The sequence below is a fragment of the Homalodisca vitripennis genome, chromosome 1 (genome assembly GCF_021130785.1).
Source record: "Homalodisca vitripennis isolate AUS2020 chromosome 1, UT_GWSS_2.1, whole genome shotgun sequence".
NCBI lineage: Eukaryota > Metazoa > Arthropoda > Insecta > Hemiptera > Cicadellidae > Homalodisca > Homalodisca vitripennis.
The window spans coordinates 32,172,863-32,194,968 of record NC_060207.1 but is presented as its reverse complement, the minus strand read 5'-3'; the positions used below and the strand labels follow the sequence as shown (position 1 = coordinate 32,194,968).

General features: G+C 31.4%; 1 protein-coding gene across 6 annotated transcripts in view; it reads left to right on the top strand.

The window, feature by feature from the left end:
- The window catches only part of LOC124359444, a 47,477-nt gene that overhangs the window by 15,544 nt on the left and 9,827 nt on the right, over positions 1–22,106 (top strand). For 4 of the 6 annotated variants that reach the window (XM_046812205.1, XM_046812190.1, XM_046812223.1 and 1 more), the window contains exons 3-13: positions 794–873; positions 3,531–3,692; positions 3,866–3,966; positions 5,838–6,046; positions 10,334–10,629; positions 12,781–12,938; positions 13,116–13,220; positions 16,294–16,420; positions 18,988–19,079; positions 19,333–19,469; positions 20,206–20,259. In XM_046812205.1, the coding sequence (XP_046668161.1) occupies positions 794–873; positions 3,531–3,692; positions 3,866–3,966; positions 5,838–6,046; positions 10,334–10,629; positions 12,781–12,938; positions 13,116–13,220; positions 16,294–16,420; positions 18,988–19,079; positions 19,333–19,469; positions 20,206–20,259 (1,521 nt within the window). The remainder of the gene's footprint in view (positions 1–793; positions 874–3,530; positions 3,693–3,865; positions 3,967–5,837; positions 6,047–10,333; positions 10,630–12,780; positions 12,939–13,115; positions 13,221–16,293; positions 16,421–18,987; positions 19,080–19,332; positions 19,470–20,205; positions 20,260–22,106) is intronic. The other 2 variants (XM_046812199.1, XM_046812214.1) reach the window with 2 other exon arrangements.

The window sequence follows — 22,106 nt, the reverse complement described above, 5'->3', positions numbered from 1 at the left end:
AAATACTGTATACCAGCTAGCTGGAAATAATTCAAAATATTGTCAAAATCCATGTAAATAAAATATTGTTATCAATGACCTAAGCATTCTACACCTTTATATTTTGCTGCACAATAACTGACATACTCCTTTTTCCAACGTATGAAATTTTAAACCCTTTCGAGGTATAAGAAAAGGACATAGCAATACATATTGTAAATGACCTGAGAATTCTAAAACACTCGTTTAGCTCTACAATGCATACGTAATAACTGAGATATAAGCATCCCTTTTCCAAACTTTGAATATCTGTCATAAACATTCAGGAGATTGAAAAATGTGTTACAAGTATATAATTTTTTTTTAATTGATTGAAGTTTCTAAACTACATAACATTTTTGGTCTGTGTTATAAAATATTTTAAATTAAAAAATTGTACAACTGCCATTTTTTAACTTTTTATTGGTTGAGATTGCCTGACAAACCTACACAAGCCATGTAAAGGTACTATCTCTGTACCAAGTTTAATTTGAATCGCTTAGAAATTATAGAATTTTAATGAATAACGATCAAAACTTTCTATAGACATTATGTTGAACCCTTTGGAAATATTAAAAACTGTAAGAACAATAGTAGGATAACCTGAATATTCTTCATGATTGTAAATGATAAAAATTAAATTAATATTTAATTGCTAGTGATTGTTTGAAGGGATGAGGTTTGCTCTGTCTACTCAAAATGTTAATGTTATTTTTTTAGGTCAAAGAAATCATGTATTTTTATCTTAAAAAAACTTATTGAATTGTTTTTTCAGCAACCAATGGCCTTAGTTCTTCCCAAATACTAGATCAAAATAAACGTCTGAAGGAGACCCTTGCAAAATCATCTGGAGAGGTAATGAAAATCCTGTGTTGTATGATGAAATTTTACAATTTGTGTTAATGAAATAGATAACATATAAATATACAAGTGATTATGTGAAACCAATGTTAGTTGCATATAGCTTATGTACATACATAATATATAGGTGATAACTATAAATGAGTAGAAGTACATACTAGCCTTCAATTATGTAGTAAATAATTGGTGTTTAGGTAAAAAATAATTGGATCTAAACAGAGAAAAACTCGTGAGAACTATAAGGGAAGTATTGACTAAAGTACTAAAATTATATTTGTAAATATTTTTATGGAATCAAAGGAATCAAACTTAAAATGGAATATACAAATAAACTTAATTGCAAGTTTCATCAAAGAGAATTTTTAGATAACAGGCTAAAGACAAACTGTTTTATTAACATATTCTTCAGAAACAGCAATAGAATCAAGAAATATATTAACTTTATTCTATACATTGATTTGTATAATGCGCCAAACAAAAGGTCGCTATTAGCCACAGAACTATTGATGCATCTAGGGGCATTTTAGTGACATATTAGTTACTGCAGCAAAATTATACTCTGTCATTGGTCATGCTACTCACAGTAACATTAAAGTATGGCATTTTAGTTGGTTGCAAAAATGGTGTTGACTGACGAGGGTCTGGTTATGGGAAGAAAAGAAGAAGAGTCTGGAAAATGCGTAAACATCTAATGTTTCTTTTTAGATTAAGTTCAAGACAATATTACAGACTGTTTGATGACCTGTGCCCGTACACTAATAAGATTTTTCTTATGATTAACATGAACCATAATTGTATGAATTGCTAGGCTACATAAAACAATATAATTTTCTCTCATCTTTTCCCTATTGATGCTAACTTCACTATTCATTTTAGCTTAGAGACTTCAACAGTTCTCATTAAAGTACAATGCAACCATGACAGTGGTTTTGATTTGAGATTAGGATAGTAAACAATATAGTACATGACTTGTGTACGTTGGGAGAAAGAGCGAGAACAGCTGATTTTGCATGCATGTGCAGAAACAGTCTTATTACTAATGACTTGGCAAATAGAATGGATTTACCCCTACGCCCCAGAACAATTCTGATCAATAAAATGTTACCCGGTTTGTGATTGAGCTTGGCAACTGTCCGTAACTGGTCACTCGGTTGTGTCACCTTTGGATAATAGGGTACTCTCATAAAATGACCAGCAAATCCATTGGTAAACTAATAACAGATGAAGTTACACCACAAGTTTTTTTTCTCTTAGGACAAGAAGCTTATAAATTGCACTTAGTCCTATATGAACTTTAGCAGGATATAACAGGATATTTTGGATGGGTAAGTTAGAGTGTAGGGACTGCCTCCTATCAAGATCCACGAGGAAGAATTAGGCAGGGGCAAGGTAGGCAGGGGGTGGCACATTTTTGTTGAGGCAAAAAACCTCTGAGATTAGGGAACAAACCCCCCTAAATTCAACAGTCATCTCCCTCAGTAGACTAGACCTATCGAATTGCCCTTGAACCCCAGAATCTCGACATTTGCGGTTAGTGATGTGCCACTCCTGGACATCCATAAGGTTGCCCAGATTTAAGTGACACATCGGTTTTTGCTGTGCCCAGCGGTAGGTTCAACTGGAAGGTATAAACCAGCCAGAAGTGATCTCTGCCTGGTGTACACCATAAGTTACCCTCAGCTAGTAGCGGCCTTAAATTCAGAAAATATAAGGTTACTTTGATTCTGAAATATATCAATGATTTTATATAGAAGGACTGATTAACACAGGGAGTCATCGATTCCCTCCCTCTTAACACATTCATCTGGAGCTCTTTCAATGATTTTGGTATGTGGTTAATTAATTTTTCATTGGTAATATTGGGAATGTGATATCTTGTTTTAACCCTTCAACGTGAGGTTTCCAAGAACCTGCTGCAAATATTTTTCCTACTAATGAGCGTATAATGATATTCTTTAGTTATAATTAAATTCAGTATAAATAGTACAAAAATGTCTAAAAGTCAGAAATAATGCAACACTTACCAAAAATTGTTAAAATTATGCAAAAAACGAATAACTTTCACACATAGGCTTAAGTCTACAAACACAAACACACACCTACTAATTCACTTTTTTATCGTTATTATTTTACACTTCCTGTATAGTGGAATAGTATTTAAACCAAAACTTCCTATACATCCATACACCTAACCTATACATTTTGTGCTGACTCAAAACTTTTACAAAACAATTATTGTTTTACCATAAGTTATGAGACACAAAATCAATATCTAATTATCAACAGAGCATGTGGTGTTTCAATATAGCTGATTTGAGCCAACTGTTTGATTTCTATAAACAGATGAATAAGAAGAAAACATTTTCTGGGAAGACAAAAATGAGAAATGCAATGTCCTCTTTGTAACAATATAAAATATTGCTGGAAGTAGTTCAAACTGATGCTACTAGATCGCATATGCTTGCGGTCTGCACTAAACATGTGTGATGACGTTCAAATAAAACCACAAATTAATTTGTATTGTGTATTAGATGAAATTGAAAAAAATTAAAGTTTATTCATTACAGCTTTAAACACATCAAATTGAAAATGAGAATGTTTAAAAAATATTCATTATTATAGTGTTTTAAAGAATTTAATACTTTTTGCAGGCATCTATACTTAGAGAAAAGAATAAACGCCTGGAGAAAGATATGGCTACATTAAAATGTACCCTTATGGAAAAGCTGGAGATTCACAAGAAGGAAACTGAATTGGAAAGAAGTCGTCTTTTAAGGGAAAACAAATCACTTAAAAGTCAACTAAAAGTAAAGGTAATATTTTATATCCTTTTATAGCATTTCATTTAGTATATCATGTCTCTTAATCCTTTCAGTTTATATCCACTAACTATTTACAATATGAGATTGTTAGTATTGAGTAATAAACATGCCTATACCTTTAAATAATAATAATAATGTACAAAAATGGTTTATTTAAATTTTAGGATATGGAAAAACAAGCTGATGAAAGCAGACTCCAACATTTAAGCTCAACAACCCGATTACATTCTGACTCCTCAAACAGCAGATTCCAAGGCAGCTCTAAGTAAGTAAAAAAATTATGAAGTTTTTTTAATTAAATAAAGTTTACCTATTTTGTTTTTTTCTGTCTCTGTTAGATTTGGTTTAATCTAGTTTAGATCAAGCAATCTATATACTTAAAACTCAAATTTCTTGATATTTTAATTGTAACATTTATAGCTGGCTGTTTAATGAAGGCTTTCCTGCCATTTGATGACACAATTTGATTTTGTTCTGTAAGTATACATAATAACAGTCGAATTAGTTTACTAGAGAGTTGAGAAAATTTAGTGAGAAACTCTACCTCTTTCATCAGTATTGTAAATGTAAACATCATACCATTGGTAGTCCTGATTTTTGTCTGTGAAGGAACTGATCCTGGTTTCATTTTTCTTACACATAACCGTGTTGGTAAAAAGAAAAAAACAGAATAAATAAATTAGTAAACAGAGTATATTTTAAAGTTTAATTACATTACATTTTTCAGTAACATATCAACACATGTAATGAAGTTACTTTGTACTACGAATATATACATATACTTAGCACTAAGAGGCATACTATGGTCAAAAAGTGTCTATTCCACAATTTATAATTTACTTCTGGTCCAAGATATTTTTGGTGTTATAGTTGATTTTGCTTTGTTACCCAGATCAAGAAAATATGTCACGTAGGCTTGAGAAGACTGCTTCAGTCAAAAAGCATTTACTTCCATTGCTTGTAATCTATTTCCATTATAAGAGTAAGAGTAGAAAAAACCTTTGCTGAGTTCATGCAACATTTCAAATCATATTTTAAAAATCATAGGTTTAAAAATAAGTGTGATAGAAGTCATGTTATTTTTCAGACACTAGTCTAGGAAAGAATGGTTTTTTTTAAATATATATTTATTCATAACAGTTTGAAAATGTACAGTATTTCTTTGTATTAATAGCTTTTTAAAGTCTTAATATAAAAGTTGAACACTATATAAAAATAAACAAACATAAGAAAAAATACCTTATAACACAAATTCTTAAAGGCGAATAAAAATGTTGATATTTTTTACATTTTGATAGGTTATTGATTTACAAATAAAAATTATATGTAATGCAATTTTATATTTTGCTAAATTACTTATATCTAGGTATGTTTCCACCTTAGGAGTCAAGTGGAACACAATAATACAATACATACAATAATACAATAATATAGTTCATATGATTGCTTAGATTGTAGTATGAGTTGATCTGCCAATTCGTAATTTCTTAGATTTTTAATCTGTTCATAAAATATTATCACAAGGTTTAATTTTGCTTACAGCTTTGACTTCATAGCAATCCTCAAAGCTTTTTTTATGGTTAATAGGATATATTGACAATCACACAACATTTATAGTTGTACAATTGTGGATGTTATGTTGGATTATACTTCTTAATTCCTGAAACTAGACCAAAACAATAAATTAAACTAGAAAATTAGATATCCATTCTAGCATTGATTCTTGCATAAATAATATATATCCAGGCCGTGGAACTATTTATTTTAACATAGCTGTTTAACTATTTTATCCAAATATTAATTTAAAACAACATTACAAACCAACTATAGCATTGGAAATACATCTCTTTCATGATTGTGTTCACTGGAGAATATTCTGTAATTAAATCATTAAACAATAATATATTCCTATAGTGATCCTTATGATCGTAAAGTTCAGCAAACAATTCTGGTTTTTAAGTCTATATGGGATTGTTAAACTAAATGAAAGATTTTTAATAATTTTCTGTTTTTTTTTTTCATAACAATATTTACAGCATCTTAAACTATGAAGAATGTAAGAAAAATATTAAGTTTATGACAAAAAACTTATAACTTTGTAACTTCCATTTATATTGTCATGTTTTTTTTTTTCAGAATAGGACTTACTGCATCTAAAGCTATACAGCAATCTTTGTATGAAGAATGTATGAGAAATGTTAAAAGTATGACAAGAACTAAGACTCAGTATCTTTCCTTTGAACTATTACAAAAGCTGGTTTTCCCTGAGCTGTCGGAGCCAACTCAACCTGAACCCAACATAATGGAACCGGTCAGAACTGCCACCGGTTCTGGTCTCTTTTCTGGTAACTCGTTTTTTAAGCCTGCTATAGCTCCTTTTTATGGGTTCTGACAAAATTGACAATATATAATTTAAGGAATAAATGTAATTTAATAATAACTAGGTATAAACTTATTCTTCTCGTAACAGGTTAGTGAATTCACACCGAAAAGATTTAAAAGTACATTAAAAAATGTTTCTTTAATGTACGGAAGAGTAAGACAATATTAACATTCAGATAGTAAATACATACTATCACTTATCCACTTGTTATTTGACTAAGAACAACTAAAATAAACACTATACCAAAGTAAAATTTCCTATACAAATTCTCGTTGGGGCTTTCCTTATATTTTGATATAATAATCTTATTTACATTTTAGATAATTATCAAAAAATTTGTGTGGTTGTGGTGCAATCACTGTTTTGTTAGTGATTCTGAAGTATTTATAACTTTGTCTATCAAGACCCACAAAACTCCATCTATTTGAAGGTTACTTATAGGGAGTAGAATATAAGTACTGTACTGCACAACTTTTTGGATACAGAGTGGCGCAGAACCATATATTGGGAGTCTCATCACTCACTACTACTGTGACCTCTGCTAGGAAATTGGTTGAATGGAATGTGCTTGGATACATTTAAAAAAAATCAAGTCTTTCATGCTTATAATGTTTCAAAATTTCAGTTTTTCTAACGTTTCAATGCAGTATGAATTAGAAAACTTGTATGATTGTAATAATATTTATTACAAATATGTTATAATAATATTGATTTATATTCTAATAATTTTAATGAGAATTAAAATAAACCCTTAAATTTTTAAATCTTAAGGTAAACTTTATCATTTTATCTAAAATATATTATCTTATTTTAGGGATATTAAAGTATATTTATTCTTCTGTTATAGAAAGGAACTTATTTTTTTACACAATTAAAATATAATCGATGATGTGGTTTATCCGTACAATTATGTATTTTGGTAGTGTATTTTAATTTACTTTAAGCATATGTCATATACTTGAGGCTGATTTTCATAAGCAGCAAGTGTCATGTCTAACCCTCTATATTCTGTGTATTCTTAATTACATGCAGTATCAGTAATGACAATATAATGGATAATTATAAAAGCTAGTTAACTAAAGTGTGTGGGTTAGTGCCCAGTTAAGAAAAAGTCATGTGGTGCTTCCTGAAAAGTATTGAAGTCTATCTATTCACAAATTATTTCAGTTTGTGGATATTATAACTTGTGCACCACCTGAGGCAGATAAAACTCACTTAAAATATGAAAATCAAAAGTCTGTAAAATTAAACTGAAAATTAGCGAAAGTGTAAAATTTGTTACAAGTATAATAAAAATACTTACTACTTACTTACTTACTTACTTACTCCCAGGGCCATTTATATCGGAGGTGATATTTAGCCGCACCAACAAAGCTCCTCCATCTTGAACGGTCCTCTGCATCTTCCTCTGAAGCGCCCACCTTCTCCATATCAGCCTTCACCTGGTTCCACCATCTCACTTTCGGTCTCCCACGGGGTCGTCTTCCTTCTGGGTTACCGTACATTACCCTCCTCAGTTTGCATTCCTCTTCTCTTCTCAAAACATGGCCTGCCCAACGGAGTCTTCTGCACTTTATTTCTCCTATTACATCCGTACTATTGTAGAGCTCCCTGATTTCTCTATTATGTTTTCTTCTCCATACCCCTTGTTCATATGATGGCCCATAAATTTTACGTAAAATTCTATTCTCGAAAACTAGAAGCTTTTTCTCATCCTTCTTATTTAGCCTCCACGTTTCGGATCCGTACAAAAGCACTGGACATATAATTGTTTTGTATATTCTAGTTTTAGTTTTGTGAGAGAGAGATTTGGTTGAAAGTATCCTATTGCATGCATATACACATCTATTTGCTGAGTTGATCCTATTTTGTATCTCTGGTTCATCTGTGTTTTTATTTGATATTGTGACCCCAAGGTACTTAAAGTTCTCCACTTGTTCGAAAACATGCCCATCAATTTGTAGGGGTCCTCCTCTTTGATTTTGATTCCTTTTAAAGTGCATATATTTAGTTTTTGCATCATTCGTCTTCAACCCCACTTTCTCTGCCTCACTCATAAATAGTCTAGTTAGTGACCTCAAATCATCTACATTTTCTGCAAATATGACAACATCATCTGCAAAAGCCAGGATGTTTAGTTTAGCTCCAACTTCCACCCCTAAATCCCTCTCTGCTACACTCTGAAGTGCTTCTTCTATGGCAATATTAAATAAGATTGGAGAAAGACCATCTCCTTGCCTGACTCCTGAGTTTATCCCAAAAGGTACACAGTCCCGACCATTAATTCTTACTGAGCCTCTTGACTCTGTGACACTCATCTTAACTAAGTTTATTAATTTTCTCGGGATGCCAAATTTATCTAGTTGTGTCCACAACTCTTTTCTGATTATGCTATCGTATGCTTTTTGAAAGTCAATAAATATGGCAAAAAATTCTTTATTATATTCCCAGTATTTAGCTAATATTTCTTTGAAAATGAAAATCTGATTTGTGGTTGATCTGCCCTTTATGAACCCTGCCTGTTCTTCCCTGATTATTTCATTTGTATAATGTTCAAGTCGGTTTAAAACAATTTTGGATAAAACTTTATATGGGATGCTGAGTAATGAGATGCCTCTGTAGTTACCACACTCTTCTTTTTCACCCTTCTTGTGTATAGGTATTATTATTGCTTCTTGCCATTCAGCTGGCATTTCTTCTTTCTCCCAAATACGAAGTATTAGTTTCCATAGATTTTCCACTATTATTTCTCCTCCTTTCTTCAAGAATTCTGCTGTTATTTCATCCTTCCCAGGAGCTTTGTTGGTCTTTAGCGCTTTGACTGCATCCTTTACTTCTTCTATGGTTGGTGGTTCTATATTTGGTTGAACATGATAGTATTCACCAACTTGCTCTTCGTCCCTAGTTTGGTCCTCTACATTTAGTAGCTCGCAAAAGTACTCTCTCCATCTTTCTATAACTTTTGTACTTTCTGTCACCAACTCTCCATTTCTGTTTTTTACCCCATATGGGTATGGGGTAAAACCTCTTTTGAAGAATCTTATTTTCCTGTAGAAGTCCTTTGCGTTATTTGCTGTATTATCTTCCTCAGCCTTGTCAAGCAATCTATGCAGATACAGTCTTTTTTTCCGCCTCAGCAACTTGTTTGCCTCCCTATTTGCTTCATTATAGCTTTCTCTATCCTCTATCCTCTATCCTATAATAAAAATGTTTGATTAAAATTGGATCGTAAGTAAATAAAATGTAAATTTTAACTAAAAACTAAAACATTCCAATTAATTTGATAATTTGGTCCTGGGAACCTGGAAGATACCCTGTGTCAGAAAGCCAGTTATTTTAGGATACCTGTCAAATATTTTCGGAAAGCAAAAGGTTTAATAATGAAAATATTGATGCAATTTTTATTGATCATAATTTTAATTCATCATTTGAAATTCTAAAGTTGCAAATTAATCATATAGTACATAGTTTAAATTCTGCCAAAACATAATTTAGTATATATTTTCCACCCAAATTTAAGAAAATCTAACACAATATAATACACCATCCTTGGCATATAATCCTTACACCTGAAATCCTAACTAAACTGATCTGCAAGTGTTGTCAGCAGATTTTAAGGTTCTGTTTCCCTCCCTTTATATAACCAGTTTGTAGTGCAGCTAGACTCCAGCATTATGGAGAAAATTACAAAATGTGGTTTAGAAAAATTTAAGTATTACAGACCTGTTGCTCCTTATTCCTTACATATTCCTCTATTAATAACCTTATTGTTACAATATAATACCCGTATAGATGCCTGTGTTCGCAGTTACAAACTTTTTCATTTTTTTTTAACAAATACTATGTTATACTTTTAAAATTACATTTTTATTTTAAATTATGTTAATAAAATAAAATCTGTTTACCATTGGAATAAAAAAATTATATTAGTCATTCGATTTTGAAAGGTAGTAAAAATGAATAATAATATATAATATCTTTACATATATATATGTATATGTTTATTTGTCCAGTGGAACTCTCCTTTTAATTAAAGATTATAAATTCCTTCAGCCTGAAACTATATAAGTGCGTAAAGCTCAAACATAGCAAAATAATGACAACAAAGTGATTGGTTATGTATTGGTTTTGATTATAATAAAAATAATGATGTAAGTTAGGATTGGTGAGAATATAAGACTTCTTTTACACCTTTTTGACTAGTAATAAAGAAATTTATGTTAATTTATTAAAAATTAAATGTTTTTAGGATTGATTGGATCGAATCGGCAGCAAAATCGAACAAGCAGCAGTGGAAACTCCTCAAAGAGCATGTTTTTCACAGCTGTCAACAGCAAGAAACCTACATTGCCGCAAAACGTAAGCAGCAACAAAAACTCGAACAATGTGTTTATCACAGCTATCAGTAATGAGAAAACTACTTTGGCAGAGGATAAAAAACAGCCTGCAGCTCCTTGTCCGACAGTGGAAAGCTGTATTGCACCCCTCCTTTCTGTACAAACACTGGACATCACAAGTCAAAAGGGCCAAGAGATTGTCTCTCAGGTTCGTCAAGATATTTTTACATTGTTTTCAATAGTAAGATTGATGTCTAAGCAAATAAGTAAAAGATTGTAATGCTTATATTAAAATCATAGTCATAACTCAATATTATACGGTGTTATGTTGAATCAATACTTAACCCTGGAATCATCTATCAACAATTCTAAACTGTGCATTTATTTTTGTAGGTTTTACAGGGTCTCTTTGTAAATTTTGTGTAAAGTCTTATATGTATAAAGTGTTCTATATAATTTTTCTTGTTAAGAATCAGAGTCAAGCTACATACTTTTGAAGTAAAAATAAAAATCTATGAATGTTTACAGCATATGTTGTATTTAGTATTTGACATGTGGAAAAAAATTAATTAAATTTTCTACGTTATAATAAAATACAAGCTGTTTCAACAGTCCAAAAAAGCCAAATTGTAGGAAATTTAGTTGTGAGCACAATAATATAAAGTGTTATGGGTTTCAAAATTAACAAAAAAGAAAATGAGACACACTTCTACTTCAGACTCAACAAAGTCAGTCATGTCAGATTCCATTTTAATTTCATGAATATCACTTTATCTACAAGGATCTCCCATTCTGAAGTATTATATAATGAACAGTGTATGATAAAACTTTGCTCAATTTGAATAAAAAATTTTCGAACAAAGAACAAAATGATTTGTTTAGAAACAACAACATCTGCTGCACAGAGGTTAACAACAAAATAACATCTGGAAAAACAACTTGAATTTGAACTAGAAACAGGATGAAAGAAAATCAAAGACGACTAAACAATAAAATCAACTTTTACGCTTTTGATTGATTTGTAATTTAAAGGTCTTTGACGGGTAATAAATCTTTTAGTGGTAAAATACGAATTGAATCTTTCAGGGTCAATCGCACTTTTGAAGTCATACGATTGACACCAAACGGGTCGGTCAACGCTTTCAGGGTTAGCTCATTGTAGTAAATATCTTCTCAGGTTTTAGAATTTTCGGAACTTGATGAAGCTGTGTAATTGTCAAGTAACATATTAAATCAACAAATACATTTATTAAAATTATAACCAAATAGGTCTTAAAATTTAGAAAAATTTGGACCCTCTTTTCATTGGTCATTGGTAATAGAGATATACAACCCTCTTCTGCAAAAAACTATTTGTTGCTGAAGTTAAATATAACACTAACAGTTGGTATAATATTGCAAAGATAACGAAATGCCAGAAATGCTAATTTATAATATTATCAAAATGGCCTAGTGTTAAACCAGGTTTCGAGATTTAATTAACTTTTTTTATTTCTCACTTTACATATTATATCTCTGAAGGAAAGAAAAACTGTGTGTTACTAAGAACCCGACAAGTTCTTCGTAAAATCGTATCATCTGTCTGTTTGTGTAACTCTGGATAGAAAGGTCCTAGAGACTTGAAACGCATTACATAGATCAGTACACGAATTTCTCTATTGGAACAAGATAACCGGCAGAGCTGCTGCAGCTGTCAGTCCCTCCTTCTATCCCAGCTGTAAGAATTATGTGAGAGACCAGACCGGTATTACGACAACTATTGTCTGCCCAATCATTCTTTTCCTCAGTATTTCCATCTGTTATCAGTTTTTTTCTGTTCATCCTTTATAATGTTGCTAGACATGCCAAAACAAGTCTTTAAAAGAAATTGTGTTTCCATTCACCTGTTGTGTAGAAAATTTTAATTTATTGCATTTGACCAAGTTTTGTTAAATTAATTAATTTTATTTAGTAAAAGCAGTATTTTATTTTCATAACTATGGTAATTGGTTGATTTAGTTATTTATCTGTGCTTTTTCTTACACCAAGTACAACAACAGTTTTAGTGATATCATCCACAAAATAATATCTGCAGCAGACTTGAAATGCACGAACATAAATTTAAAAAAAACCTACTGCAAGCAAAATATTGTTTACAAAACTTCAATAATTTTTTTTATTAGGTTTTCTATTTACAGTTTTTGAATACCAAATCACATCAATCGAATCCAAATCTTTTGTGAAGATTCTAGATTCAAGATTCGGCTTTGACACACAACCAATTTAAAGGGTTCAATACATATATGTATAGATTATGTACAAGTATAAAAATAAAAAACAAAACATAAATTATACAACTTATTGCTGTTTTTCTGTGCAGGTAATAAAAACATGTCAACAGATATTATCACATCAACTTAATCAATTAAGATGTGCTCCAGGCCCTCAAAACCGTGATACAGAAAAGAACAGGGAATTGATTTACTGCAAGTTAAACAATCTGAGGCTTGGTGAAAACTACAACCTTCTCTCTGGCAAGTATGTTACACAGTAAATATTGGTCATTAGAAACTGATTCTTTTTAGACTGGCTATGAAGTCTGGTTAAAAAATTGTTTTGAATTGATTAATTATTCACAACTTTATTATGAACTAGTAATGTGGTGATTCCACACACAAACAGTAATTAATTGTTATAATCTATTCTTTCTTTCAGGGAACTATACAACAATGAAAGGGGAATCGGGGCTAGAAGAGCCCTGGCACTTCTATCGATTCTGGCAGATATCTCAGATTTTGCTGTTGAAAGAATTCTTTTAAGGTAGGACTATTGATTATTTGAAGTGTATTTCCATTATTGTTATTCACATATGTGATGGAAATTAACCTCAGTAACTTTATTGCTTTTAGAAATAGGTGCACCCATTGAAATTTAATCCTTGCGATTGGGAGGCCTATAATGTGGCCACTTATTTCTCGCTCAGCTTGGATGGAGTCCCAGGTGGTTGTCTTCTTAGCTTGTTGGGCTGTGCATAGTAGCCGGTTGGATTCTGTGTCATCACTCGGTTCTTGCATAACTATGTATATCAATTTGTCTCGGATTTAAATGGCAGTATTTGACTTTCAGTTCTTTAGATGACTGAAATTTAAATGAAAATCTCAAATAATTTACAAAGATTATTAGCTTTAAAGTTGAAACTTTATAACTATTTGCTTTTAAATGAACTAAGTAATATGTAATATAAGTTGTTGTAGATCTGAGTAAATGCACAATGTTGTTGTTGCTGTATGATGAAGTACTAGTATGAGGTTAATTAATTGCCCCACGTTGTTGTGTTATTTGAGGTAGTTCAATGATTAGGTTGCAGTGTATTGCCCAAGGTTGGTGATGCCGTTTGATAAAGTCCAAAATGTGAGATTGATTCTGTTGTGGTAATAATCTCAAATGGATGTCCGATTTAGGTTAAAATGAACGTGTTGAATTGTGTTATAAAGTAAAAGTAAAGTAAAGATATCTTATTTTACCAGGCGAAGTTAGGGCTAAGAAGCCCTCTCTAATACTTAACCTGGGGACCAACGGCTTAAAGGTGACTTCTGAACCACCACCAATGGCCGGGCAGGCGGGCCGCTTGCTTTGTGTTATGACGTGGTTCCGGTGTAAAGTGAGGTTGTGTTAACCTGAGCTTGTGATCTCTATAAGGTCTAGAATACCAATGTCAATTAGTTTTATTAATAATTTGTATTCACTGCATTTATTGTTTGCAAATTTTGTTGAATTTTATATGAGATGAATAAATAATATGATTGTAAACCAATTCTAATGAGGTCCAGTCAGTAAAAACACCGAAGTCACCAATTAATTATTTGCTGTCCAGGATAATAAGTTCTCCTATTTTTCATATAAGTTTATATTCTGTACTTGAACATAATTCCACTCAGAAATCAGCTAATCTAATATTTGCTTCAACATATGACTAAATTTAATCAAAATAAAATTTTATAAGAACATGTGCTTTCTCCTATCACGAGGACCATCAACACACGTCCTCTCCCATTAACAGATGAGGCAAGAAGGCTGAGAAATCTGCTACATCTGCCCTGGTCTACAGACCGGAGACTGTAAACTATCCGACCCAAACTAATACGTTTTACTTTGATGTTAGTTAATATGCCCAATAGATTTTAAATATCTCTATTTATCATCGCAATTAAAAAACTCGAATCGATTCCAATATCAAGTTGGTTTATCATTTGCTTTATTAATTATTTTAGACTTACATGTGATGAAAAACATAACATCTGATTTGTTTTATCAGCTGTTTGTGGTACACGACAACTTCCGCTTACCGATCTTTTTGCGAACTATTTGAAATTTAAATTTGACCGATATTGATTTGTTACAAAGTTATACGTTGAAAAGTATTTTTATTTGCAAAATAAAAATACAATCAGTCTCAAGTAGAACTTAAGTATCAACAGAATTTAAACTCGTTTCCATATTTTGAGCTTTGTCTCCAACAAATGCACTAGTATTTTAAAAAATTGATAGGATACATTATAGTGCCTATAGTGACACTGACAGTTGGATCAAAAACAATTCTGAACAATGTTTACTATGGTATGTACTGGAAATAGAGGAATATCAATTTAGTTACTTATTTGACTGAGAAATCACAGCACTCTCCAGCCACAACTGGATAAGGATTGAATTTTATAATTGCACAATACAGTGGTCCACAGGTAGTGGCGTGATGAGCCCTCATTGTTTTGCTTTTCAGCTCATCAGGCAACTACGTGTGGTCCACTGAGCTGAAGGACAGGACGTTGTAATAAATCCCACCTCACGTCTGCCTGACCTGGCATAGAGAACCTACCTCTTCTTCTTATTATTATAGAGATTTTAAAAAGAATACAAAAAAATGGGATATTTCATGACCACTGGGCACTTTGTCAATCATAGAGAGATTCGATTCAGAACATCTGAATCAGTACTGTATGCTACGTAATGTCCTGATATTAAGTTTTTCTCAGTCTCTCACTCTTTTTGGTGTGTATAGCATGTTATGTATATTGCACATGGGTTTTGAAGTTTTGTGGTTTGTGATGTTCATACAGCTCAGGTAGATGGTTGAATTTATGTAATGTACAGCTTGTTCTGTTGTTCATCTTCATTTGACGAGTTCGCTGCTGCATACTGATTCTGATTATTTTGCTTCTACAGGTAAAAGTACCTGTATGCATTAAGTTTTTGAAACCTGAATAAGAGAATAGAAACCAATCCTCAAACTGAGGTTTGATTCTTCGTTGCAGAAAATGAGAAATGTATTCTATATGTCTACAGTTGATAAAAAAAAGCAAAAAAAATATATATAATATAAATGCTTCAAACTTAGCTCACTTTATTCAAAACGTGCAGTAGTAGAGAAAATATACTAAATGTAGATTTTCATCAGAAAAATACTTAATATTTTACTTTGACTATTTTACTTTACTTTAGCTGAATGTTGAGCTACCCACACTCTTTCCTCTCTGCTCCGGGCAGTCAAAGGTGGCCTGGCACTTAGTAAAAACCAATAAATTATATATACAATTAATCGTGAAAGAACTTGATTAATCTAATATACAATAAAACTTTAGGGGTGCACGAACCACTGTTTGGGAACTACTGGCATACAAGATCCATTGCTATGAACCACTTTTAGTAAACTATGGAAGTTTAAAAAATGATTTGAATTATTTTACGATTAAGTCTTTTTGTTACTAGTATAATTTTAAAGTGACAAGTTCAAATAGCCATGAAATAAGAATATTTTGAGCTTCAATTTGTGAATGTTTTTTTTTTTTTTCATAATAGATCAGAGATTAATATTCTTATAATGAATGTTTTTTCACAGGCCCATTTTGGATAAACTAGATCAGAAAAGCAAAGATGGTGGTACAGATGGCATTAAAACATGCACAAACTCATCACAAGTTATACTGAGTATTGTCAATGACATTGCTCAAGAAATCTACTTGAAGGTATTGTTTAAAATCTTACTTCTGTTCTCGGTTGAAAAATTGAGGATTGTGTTCAACCATTGTAAAAATCTACTGATTTTACTAAATTAAAGTACATAATAAGCATATTCAGAAAATAAAAATAGAAGGATTAATAAGCATACAGGGAGGTCCAGAAAGAACTGACAGATTTGAACATACATTTTTAATCACATAGTGTTTACTATATTATGGTAACATTTATAAATTTAAAAAAGATAGAAAAACTTAACAAGTTCTTATGGGTACTCAATAAATCTCTATATAGCCACCGTTTATGGAGTTTATCTTTTGCCAAACATTTCTCAGCTTAAGACCAGAAAGAAATTCATTGGAGTCTTGACTTCTTGGTGGCCATTGTATCGGTTCTCCCCTCCCAATCCATCAATCTTGAAACTTTTGTCATCCAGAACATGGTTATGGAAATAAGGTGGAGCACCATCGTGCTGGAAATATATTGGCTTTCCTTAGTCTCAGTTACGTCTATTTGGGGAAATGCAAAAGGTTCCAGCGTATAACAATAAATTGTACCGGTTACAGAATTCCCTGCAAATAAAATTGGCTCCAAACATCAATCGTGCAATAGAACACACCAAACGTTGACTTTTGGAGTATCACGTTCATGCTTGACAAACTCATATGATGGTTCTAACTCCCAAATTGACAGGACATGACCATTAATGTGAAAAGTTGCTAAATCTGAAAAAATAACTTTCTAAGAAATCATTATCCTCAGAGCCATAAATGGTGGCCATATCAATATTTTACTAAGTTACACTAAAATATTTTTCATGTTATATCTGCACATATATAAGAGTTGCCAGATTGTTTAAATTTTGTGTACATAAATGTATGTTAAAATGTGTTACTTTGTTTTAGATCTCTCCTTAATTTATTTTTATACATTGATCATTAATACATTGTTCTACACGAATAATAATATACTGTATTTTGTGTACCTGAAATTACATTTTTGAATTTAAAAATGAACATCAATTTCATCATAGTTTAAAAGGGGAATATTCATAGAAATCAAGTTTCAATTTGAAGAAAAAATAATAGTTGCTGGTACTTAGTTATAATTTATACTGGCACATTTCACGTTTTACTTACATTTTTTATAGATATATGTTAAAATTAAATGTTCCTTTTGTTAAATATTATATAGTGCATAAATTCAGCTAAAAAATCAGCAGTAGTAAAAGTTGACAACCAGAAATTTTGATAAGCAATTCATTAAAGATAAGAATTATATTTTTAGAAAAAGCTGTAATTTTTCAATGTTTAGACATAATTTAGTTAAATTATGGTCTGGTAGATGAAAATATTTTTGATGTTCTAAGTGTATATGGGGTATTTTTAAGGTTTTCTTTGAGTGTCATTCCTGAAAATGTTTTGTAAAAATTATAAATTTTTTATATTGTTTATTTTTCAATTTTCATTGTTGTTATTAAATACAAAGAATGCTAGTATAAACTATAAACACTTTTAAACACAACAAAACAATTTTATAAATTAGTCAATAAAAAACAAACATAACTATTCGAATTACCTATCGTTGAAATTGCCTGGCACTTTTTTTGTAATACCTATGAAAAAACTCTTGGCACTTTTGAATAATATATAAAAAATTGTTTGGCTCTGGGGATTAAATCATTTATTGATGGAACACATATATAAAACCAGCTAGCGATTTCTTTGCTGGTCTACCTTGAGGCAGAATAAAACTCTGCATTTCACACTTAGAAAGATATTTTTATGGTGGAGTTAACAATAATTTTATAGTAAATACGCTTCCTGATTACAACCAATTATAACTATAGATCTGGCTGGTGTGATAGCTTAGATTAACACAGCAGTAGAACCAACTCTGAGATTGTGATTTCCCTCTGGCCTTAGGTGGTTTTGACACCATAACCTTCCACATACTCATATTAAGTATTCTATTAATTAGGTTTTTTTTTATTAAAGAGCAGATTCTAACATCAGAGTTTTGATAGGATAGGAGGAGAAGGCTTACCTTTACCAAAATGGAAGAATAGTTTTCTTGCTTTATTATACAGGCATAAAAAATACACAAAACCTTTAGTGACATTTTGTTTGTTCTTTTTAATGTCTCTATGAAGGAGAAAAATCCATCCTTCCAATCTGGTAAAAGTAAGCCTGCCTATTCTAGTAAGCCTATTCTATCAAAACTCTATATGTTTTCATTAATCAAACAAAGATGAAAAAGCCACACACAACACAAGGCAGTATAGCTTGTTTAACTTAAGTTGTTGGTGTGTAGCTGGTTTTGTTACATTTATATTGTGACAAATTATTGATAATTGAAGTATCTGGGGATGTAAGGAGTTCAAATAATAAATTGAAATTCTTTCTTCTGCCAAGTGCCAAATTGGAAAATGCATGAATGTTGAATTGTATGTTTAAGTGTAATCCTGATATGGTGAGAATGTACAAAATTTTAGCTCTGAACTAAAGGTTATATGCAATTTGACTGTGAGCCATGTCTCTGCAATAAATATTGATTGATCAATTTTATGTTTCAGCGGAAAATAACCATCTTTGAAGGTGTATTGGCAGGAGCTATAACCTTAGTCAGAAATTTGTTACTGTCAAGTGTGGATTTGTCCAAAGAAAGGTAAATTCAGAATACACTATCTTATTGTCAAGTTTGTTACTCTCAATGGAGCTGTAATCTTTGTAGCAAATATTTTGTTGCCCAGTTAATATTTGTCCATAAAAGGTTAAGTTACATGCCACCTGGAGATATTGTTATATATTATTGTACTGTCAAAATTGTTTCCCCTAGTTCTTAATTTGTTGATGTAAAACAGATTTTACCTGCTGTTTCCTTTGATTTTGCTGTATTTTGGTAATGCTGTGTTTGTCAGCCAGGACACTGTCGTACAAATGTTGCGAAGTGTAGTGATGGCTCGACCTGGCAGCTTGGTCCTCCACCAGGTACTTCAACTGCTGCTGGCAGCCACAAAGTATACCAACATTACAGAGAAGCTGTGTCACAACTCAAGTGAGAAAAAGTGCTTACTTTATATAGGCTTAATTATTGGTTAGTTTGCTGTGGATGAATATTTTAAACTTGTTTGAATAAAACAAAAATTTTTATTATTATTTATTCATGGTTAAAAAGTAGCCTATTTAATATATTACCAAATGTTTTTTGTGATCAATTAAGAAATAAGTTCTTAAGGAGCAGGTGGCCCTTAGTACTAGTCCACAGCTGTTTATGTATCAGCTTGAAATTATTTTCGGAATTTGTTTCTCTCTGCTCAGATGGCCATCAGCAATGAATGTCCAGTAGCGTCTCCTATAATTGTTTTCACTCATCTCTAAGTGAAGTGTCATCTATAAAATGAATCATGATATATAGCAGTTTTATGTCACTATCAGTTGCTACAGTGTTTATATTGTACCATAGATTTCTAGTGTTTGGTGAAAGTGAGGTTGGTACACCAGAGTTACATATTTTAATTCCAGTCTGAAAGGCAAACATGCAAATTTGAGGAATTATTTTTATCAGAGTTTCGATATACATTTAAGCCATACAGATGTGAATGAACACAAGAGAAATATATTATGTTATTTCAACGTAGATAATACAAATGTGACATATACTACTCAAAACAAATAGACCAAAATTTTAGTTATTTATTTATGAATTGACTTATAAAGATTCTTGTGAACTTCCCCTTCCTTCTGTCCACTTGCCCCTGTATCCTCAGTAATAACAACTAATGTTGTTTTAGAAAAGGGGGCATTTCTAGAAGACCGAGTGAAATCTGGTTTTACATTTACGGCAGGTAAGGATTCCCAGTTAAAAATAAGTGCATGGGGAAAATGTGACATGTTGATATTAATTTTTAAAGTAGTTTATAGTATTAATGGAATAAAAGCACATTCAAATAATAGGTGTAGTTGATTTATCAATAATGTGAGTTTATTGGGAAGGTCAAGTAACTAATCAGTTACATTAGTTTCTTTTTGGTTTTTATTGAATTATATTTCCATTTTCTTCTTATCCTATTTTCCATATTAGATCTTGTTCTGTCTCCATATTGAAACTTTATTAAAATTTGTCGATTCTTTCTATGTTTATATTTGACTTAAAACTATTGATCACTTGGATCGTTTTGTTATTTGAGTGCGATCTTAAATAGATATTGGAGACAAAATCATCCTATTGCAATTTTCCTCATTGACTTGTGGAAAACTTCAACATGACATCACCGAACATAACAAACACTCCAGAGCCCAAAATTCATCCATGTTTCAAAATATGTGTGTCAGGTTTAAATTAAGTCCTGATACGCCTGAATATCAACGTTCCTAGCAAAAGTTATGGGCAAATAACCCCTTACATTGTAGTGCCACCTTGGAAAAACACCTTTTACCAAACCTATGCACACACCACACCATAAATTAGATACTATGTAAGGTATAAGCTGGGCATGTTGAAAGTCTTACTTCAAGATATCACGCATGCATTTATTATTTTTGTGGGTGTTATTTGCCCATGAATTTTGGTAGAAAGGTCGTAGAGATGTTTTCTTAGTGTCATTGTATTTCTTTTTAATAGAACTTTAAAATTACATGTCACAAGATAGGGGTTGAAATTTGAAAATTTAAAGTTACTCCGTTCTACCCCGTTTTAAAAAGGGGGTGGATAAATTTTTGTATTCTCCAAAAAAATGTACAAAAGTATTTGAATAAATATGGTGAAGGTTGTACATAGATATCTCAATTCGTTTGGAATATATCCAGGTGTATCAGGACTTAATTTACAACCTAAAATGTAAAGGGTTATTTGCCGATAACTTTGCTAGGAACATTGTAGAGATGTTTTATTTATGTTATTATTTTTTTATTGAATACTTTTAAAATGACATATCACAAGATAAGGGTTGCAATTAGGAAATTCAAAGTTACCCCCTTTTACCTCCCTTTGAAAAGGGAAGAAAATATTTTTATCCTCCAAAAAATCCAAAGTATTTTAATAATTATGGTGAAGATTTTGCATCGATATCTCAATCCATTTGGAATATATCCAAGCGTATCATGACTTAATTTACACCCTGTATAACAATGCTTGTTGAATCAATAACTATTGTTCAATTTTTTAAAATTCACAACTCTGTTATTTATAAAACTTAGAGAAGAAAAAAGTGTTTTGCAATGCATATAACACTTCCTCAACATTTTTATAAACAGTTTTGTTGTACCTCAAATTGTTTTCGAGAATCACTTACATGTAAATCTTAAAAAAAAATTTTTGATCTGGCGAAAGAAATGCTGAAATAAGTTAAAAATTAACCTTATAAATATCTTTGCTTAGTTCATTGGCCAACTTGGTACATCATGTTATTCCAATATGGTGGCTATTCAAACTTTAAAATCTTTTTTGTTATTTGTGGCTTAGGGAAAATGGTTTTTTACCAATTTGTTTGAAATTCTGTAACTATAATATACCATATTAATAATTCATGTGTCACAAAATATGCCTACTTCTTCCAACTGGTCCAAAAGAGCTATTTCACTCTCTGTTAGATTTTAAAGTGCTTGATTAACTATTAGTGTGTGTGTGTGTGTGTTTTGTGTGTGAAGAAATGTCACCATTAACCAAATCTACCGTCTCTAAGCTGTAAGCCTC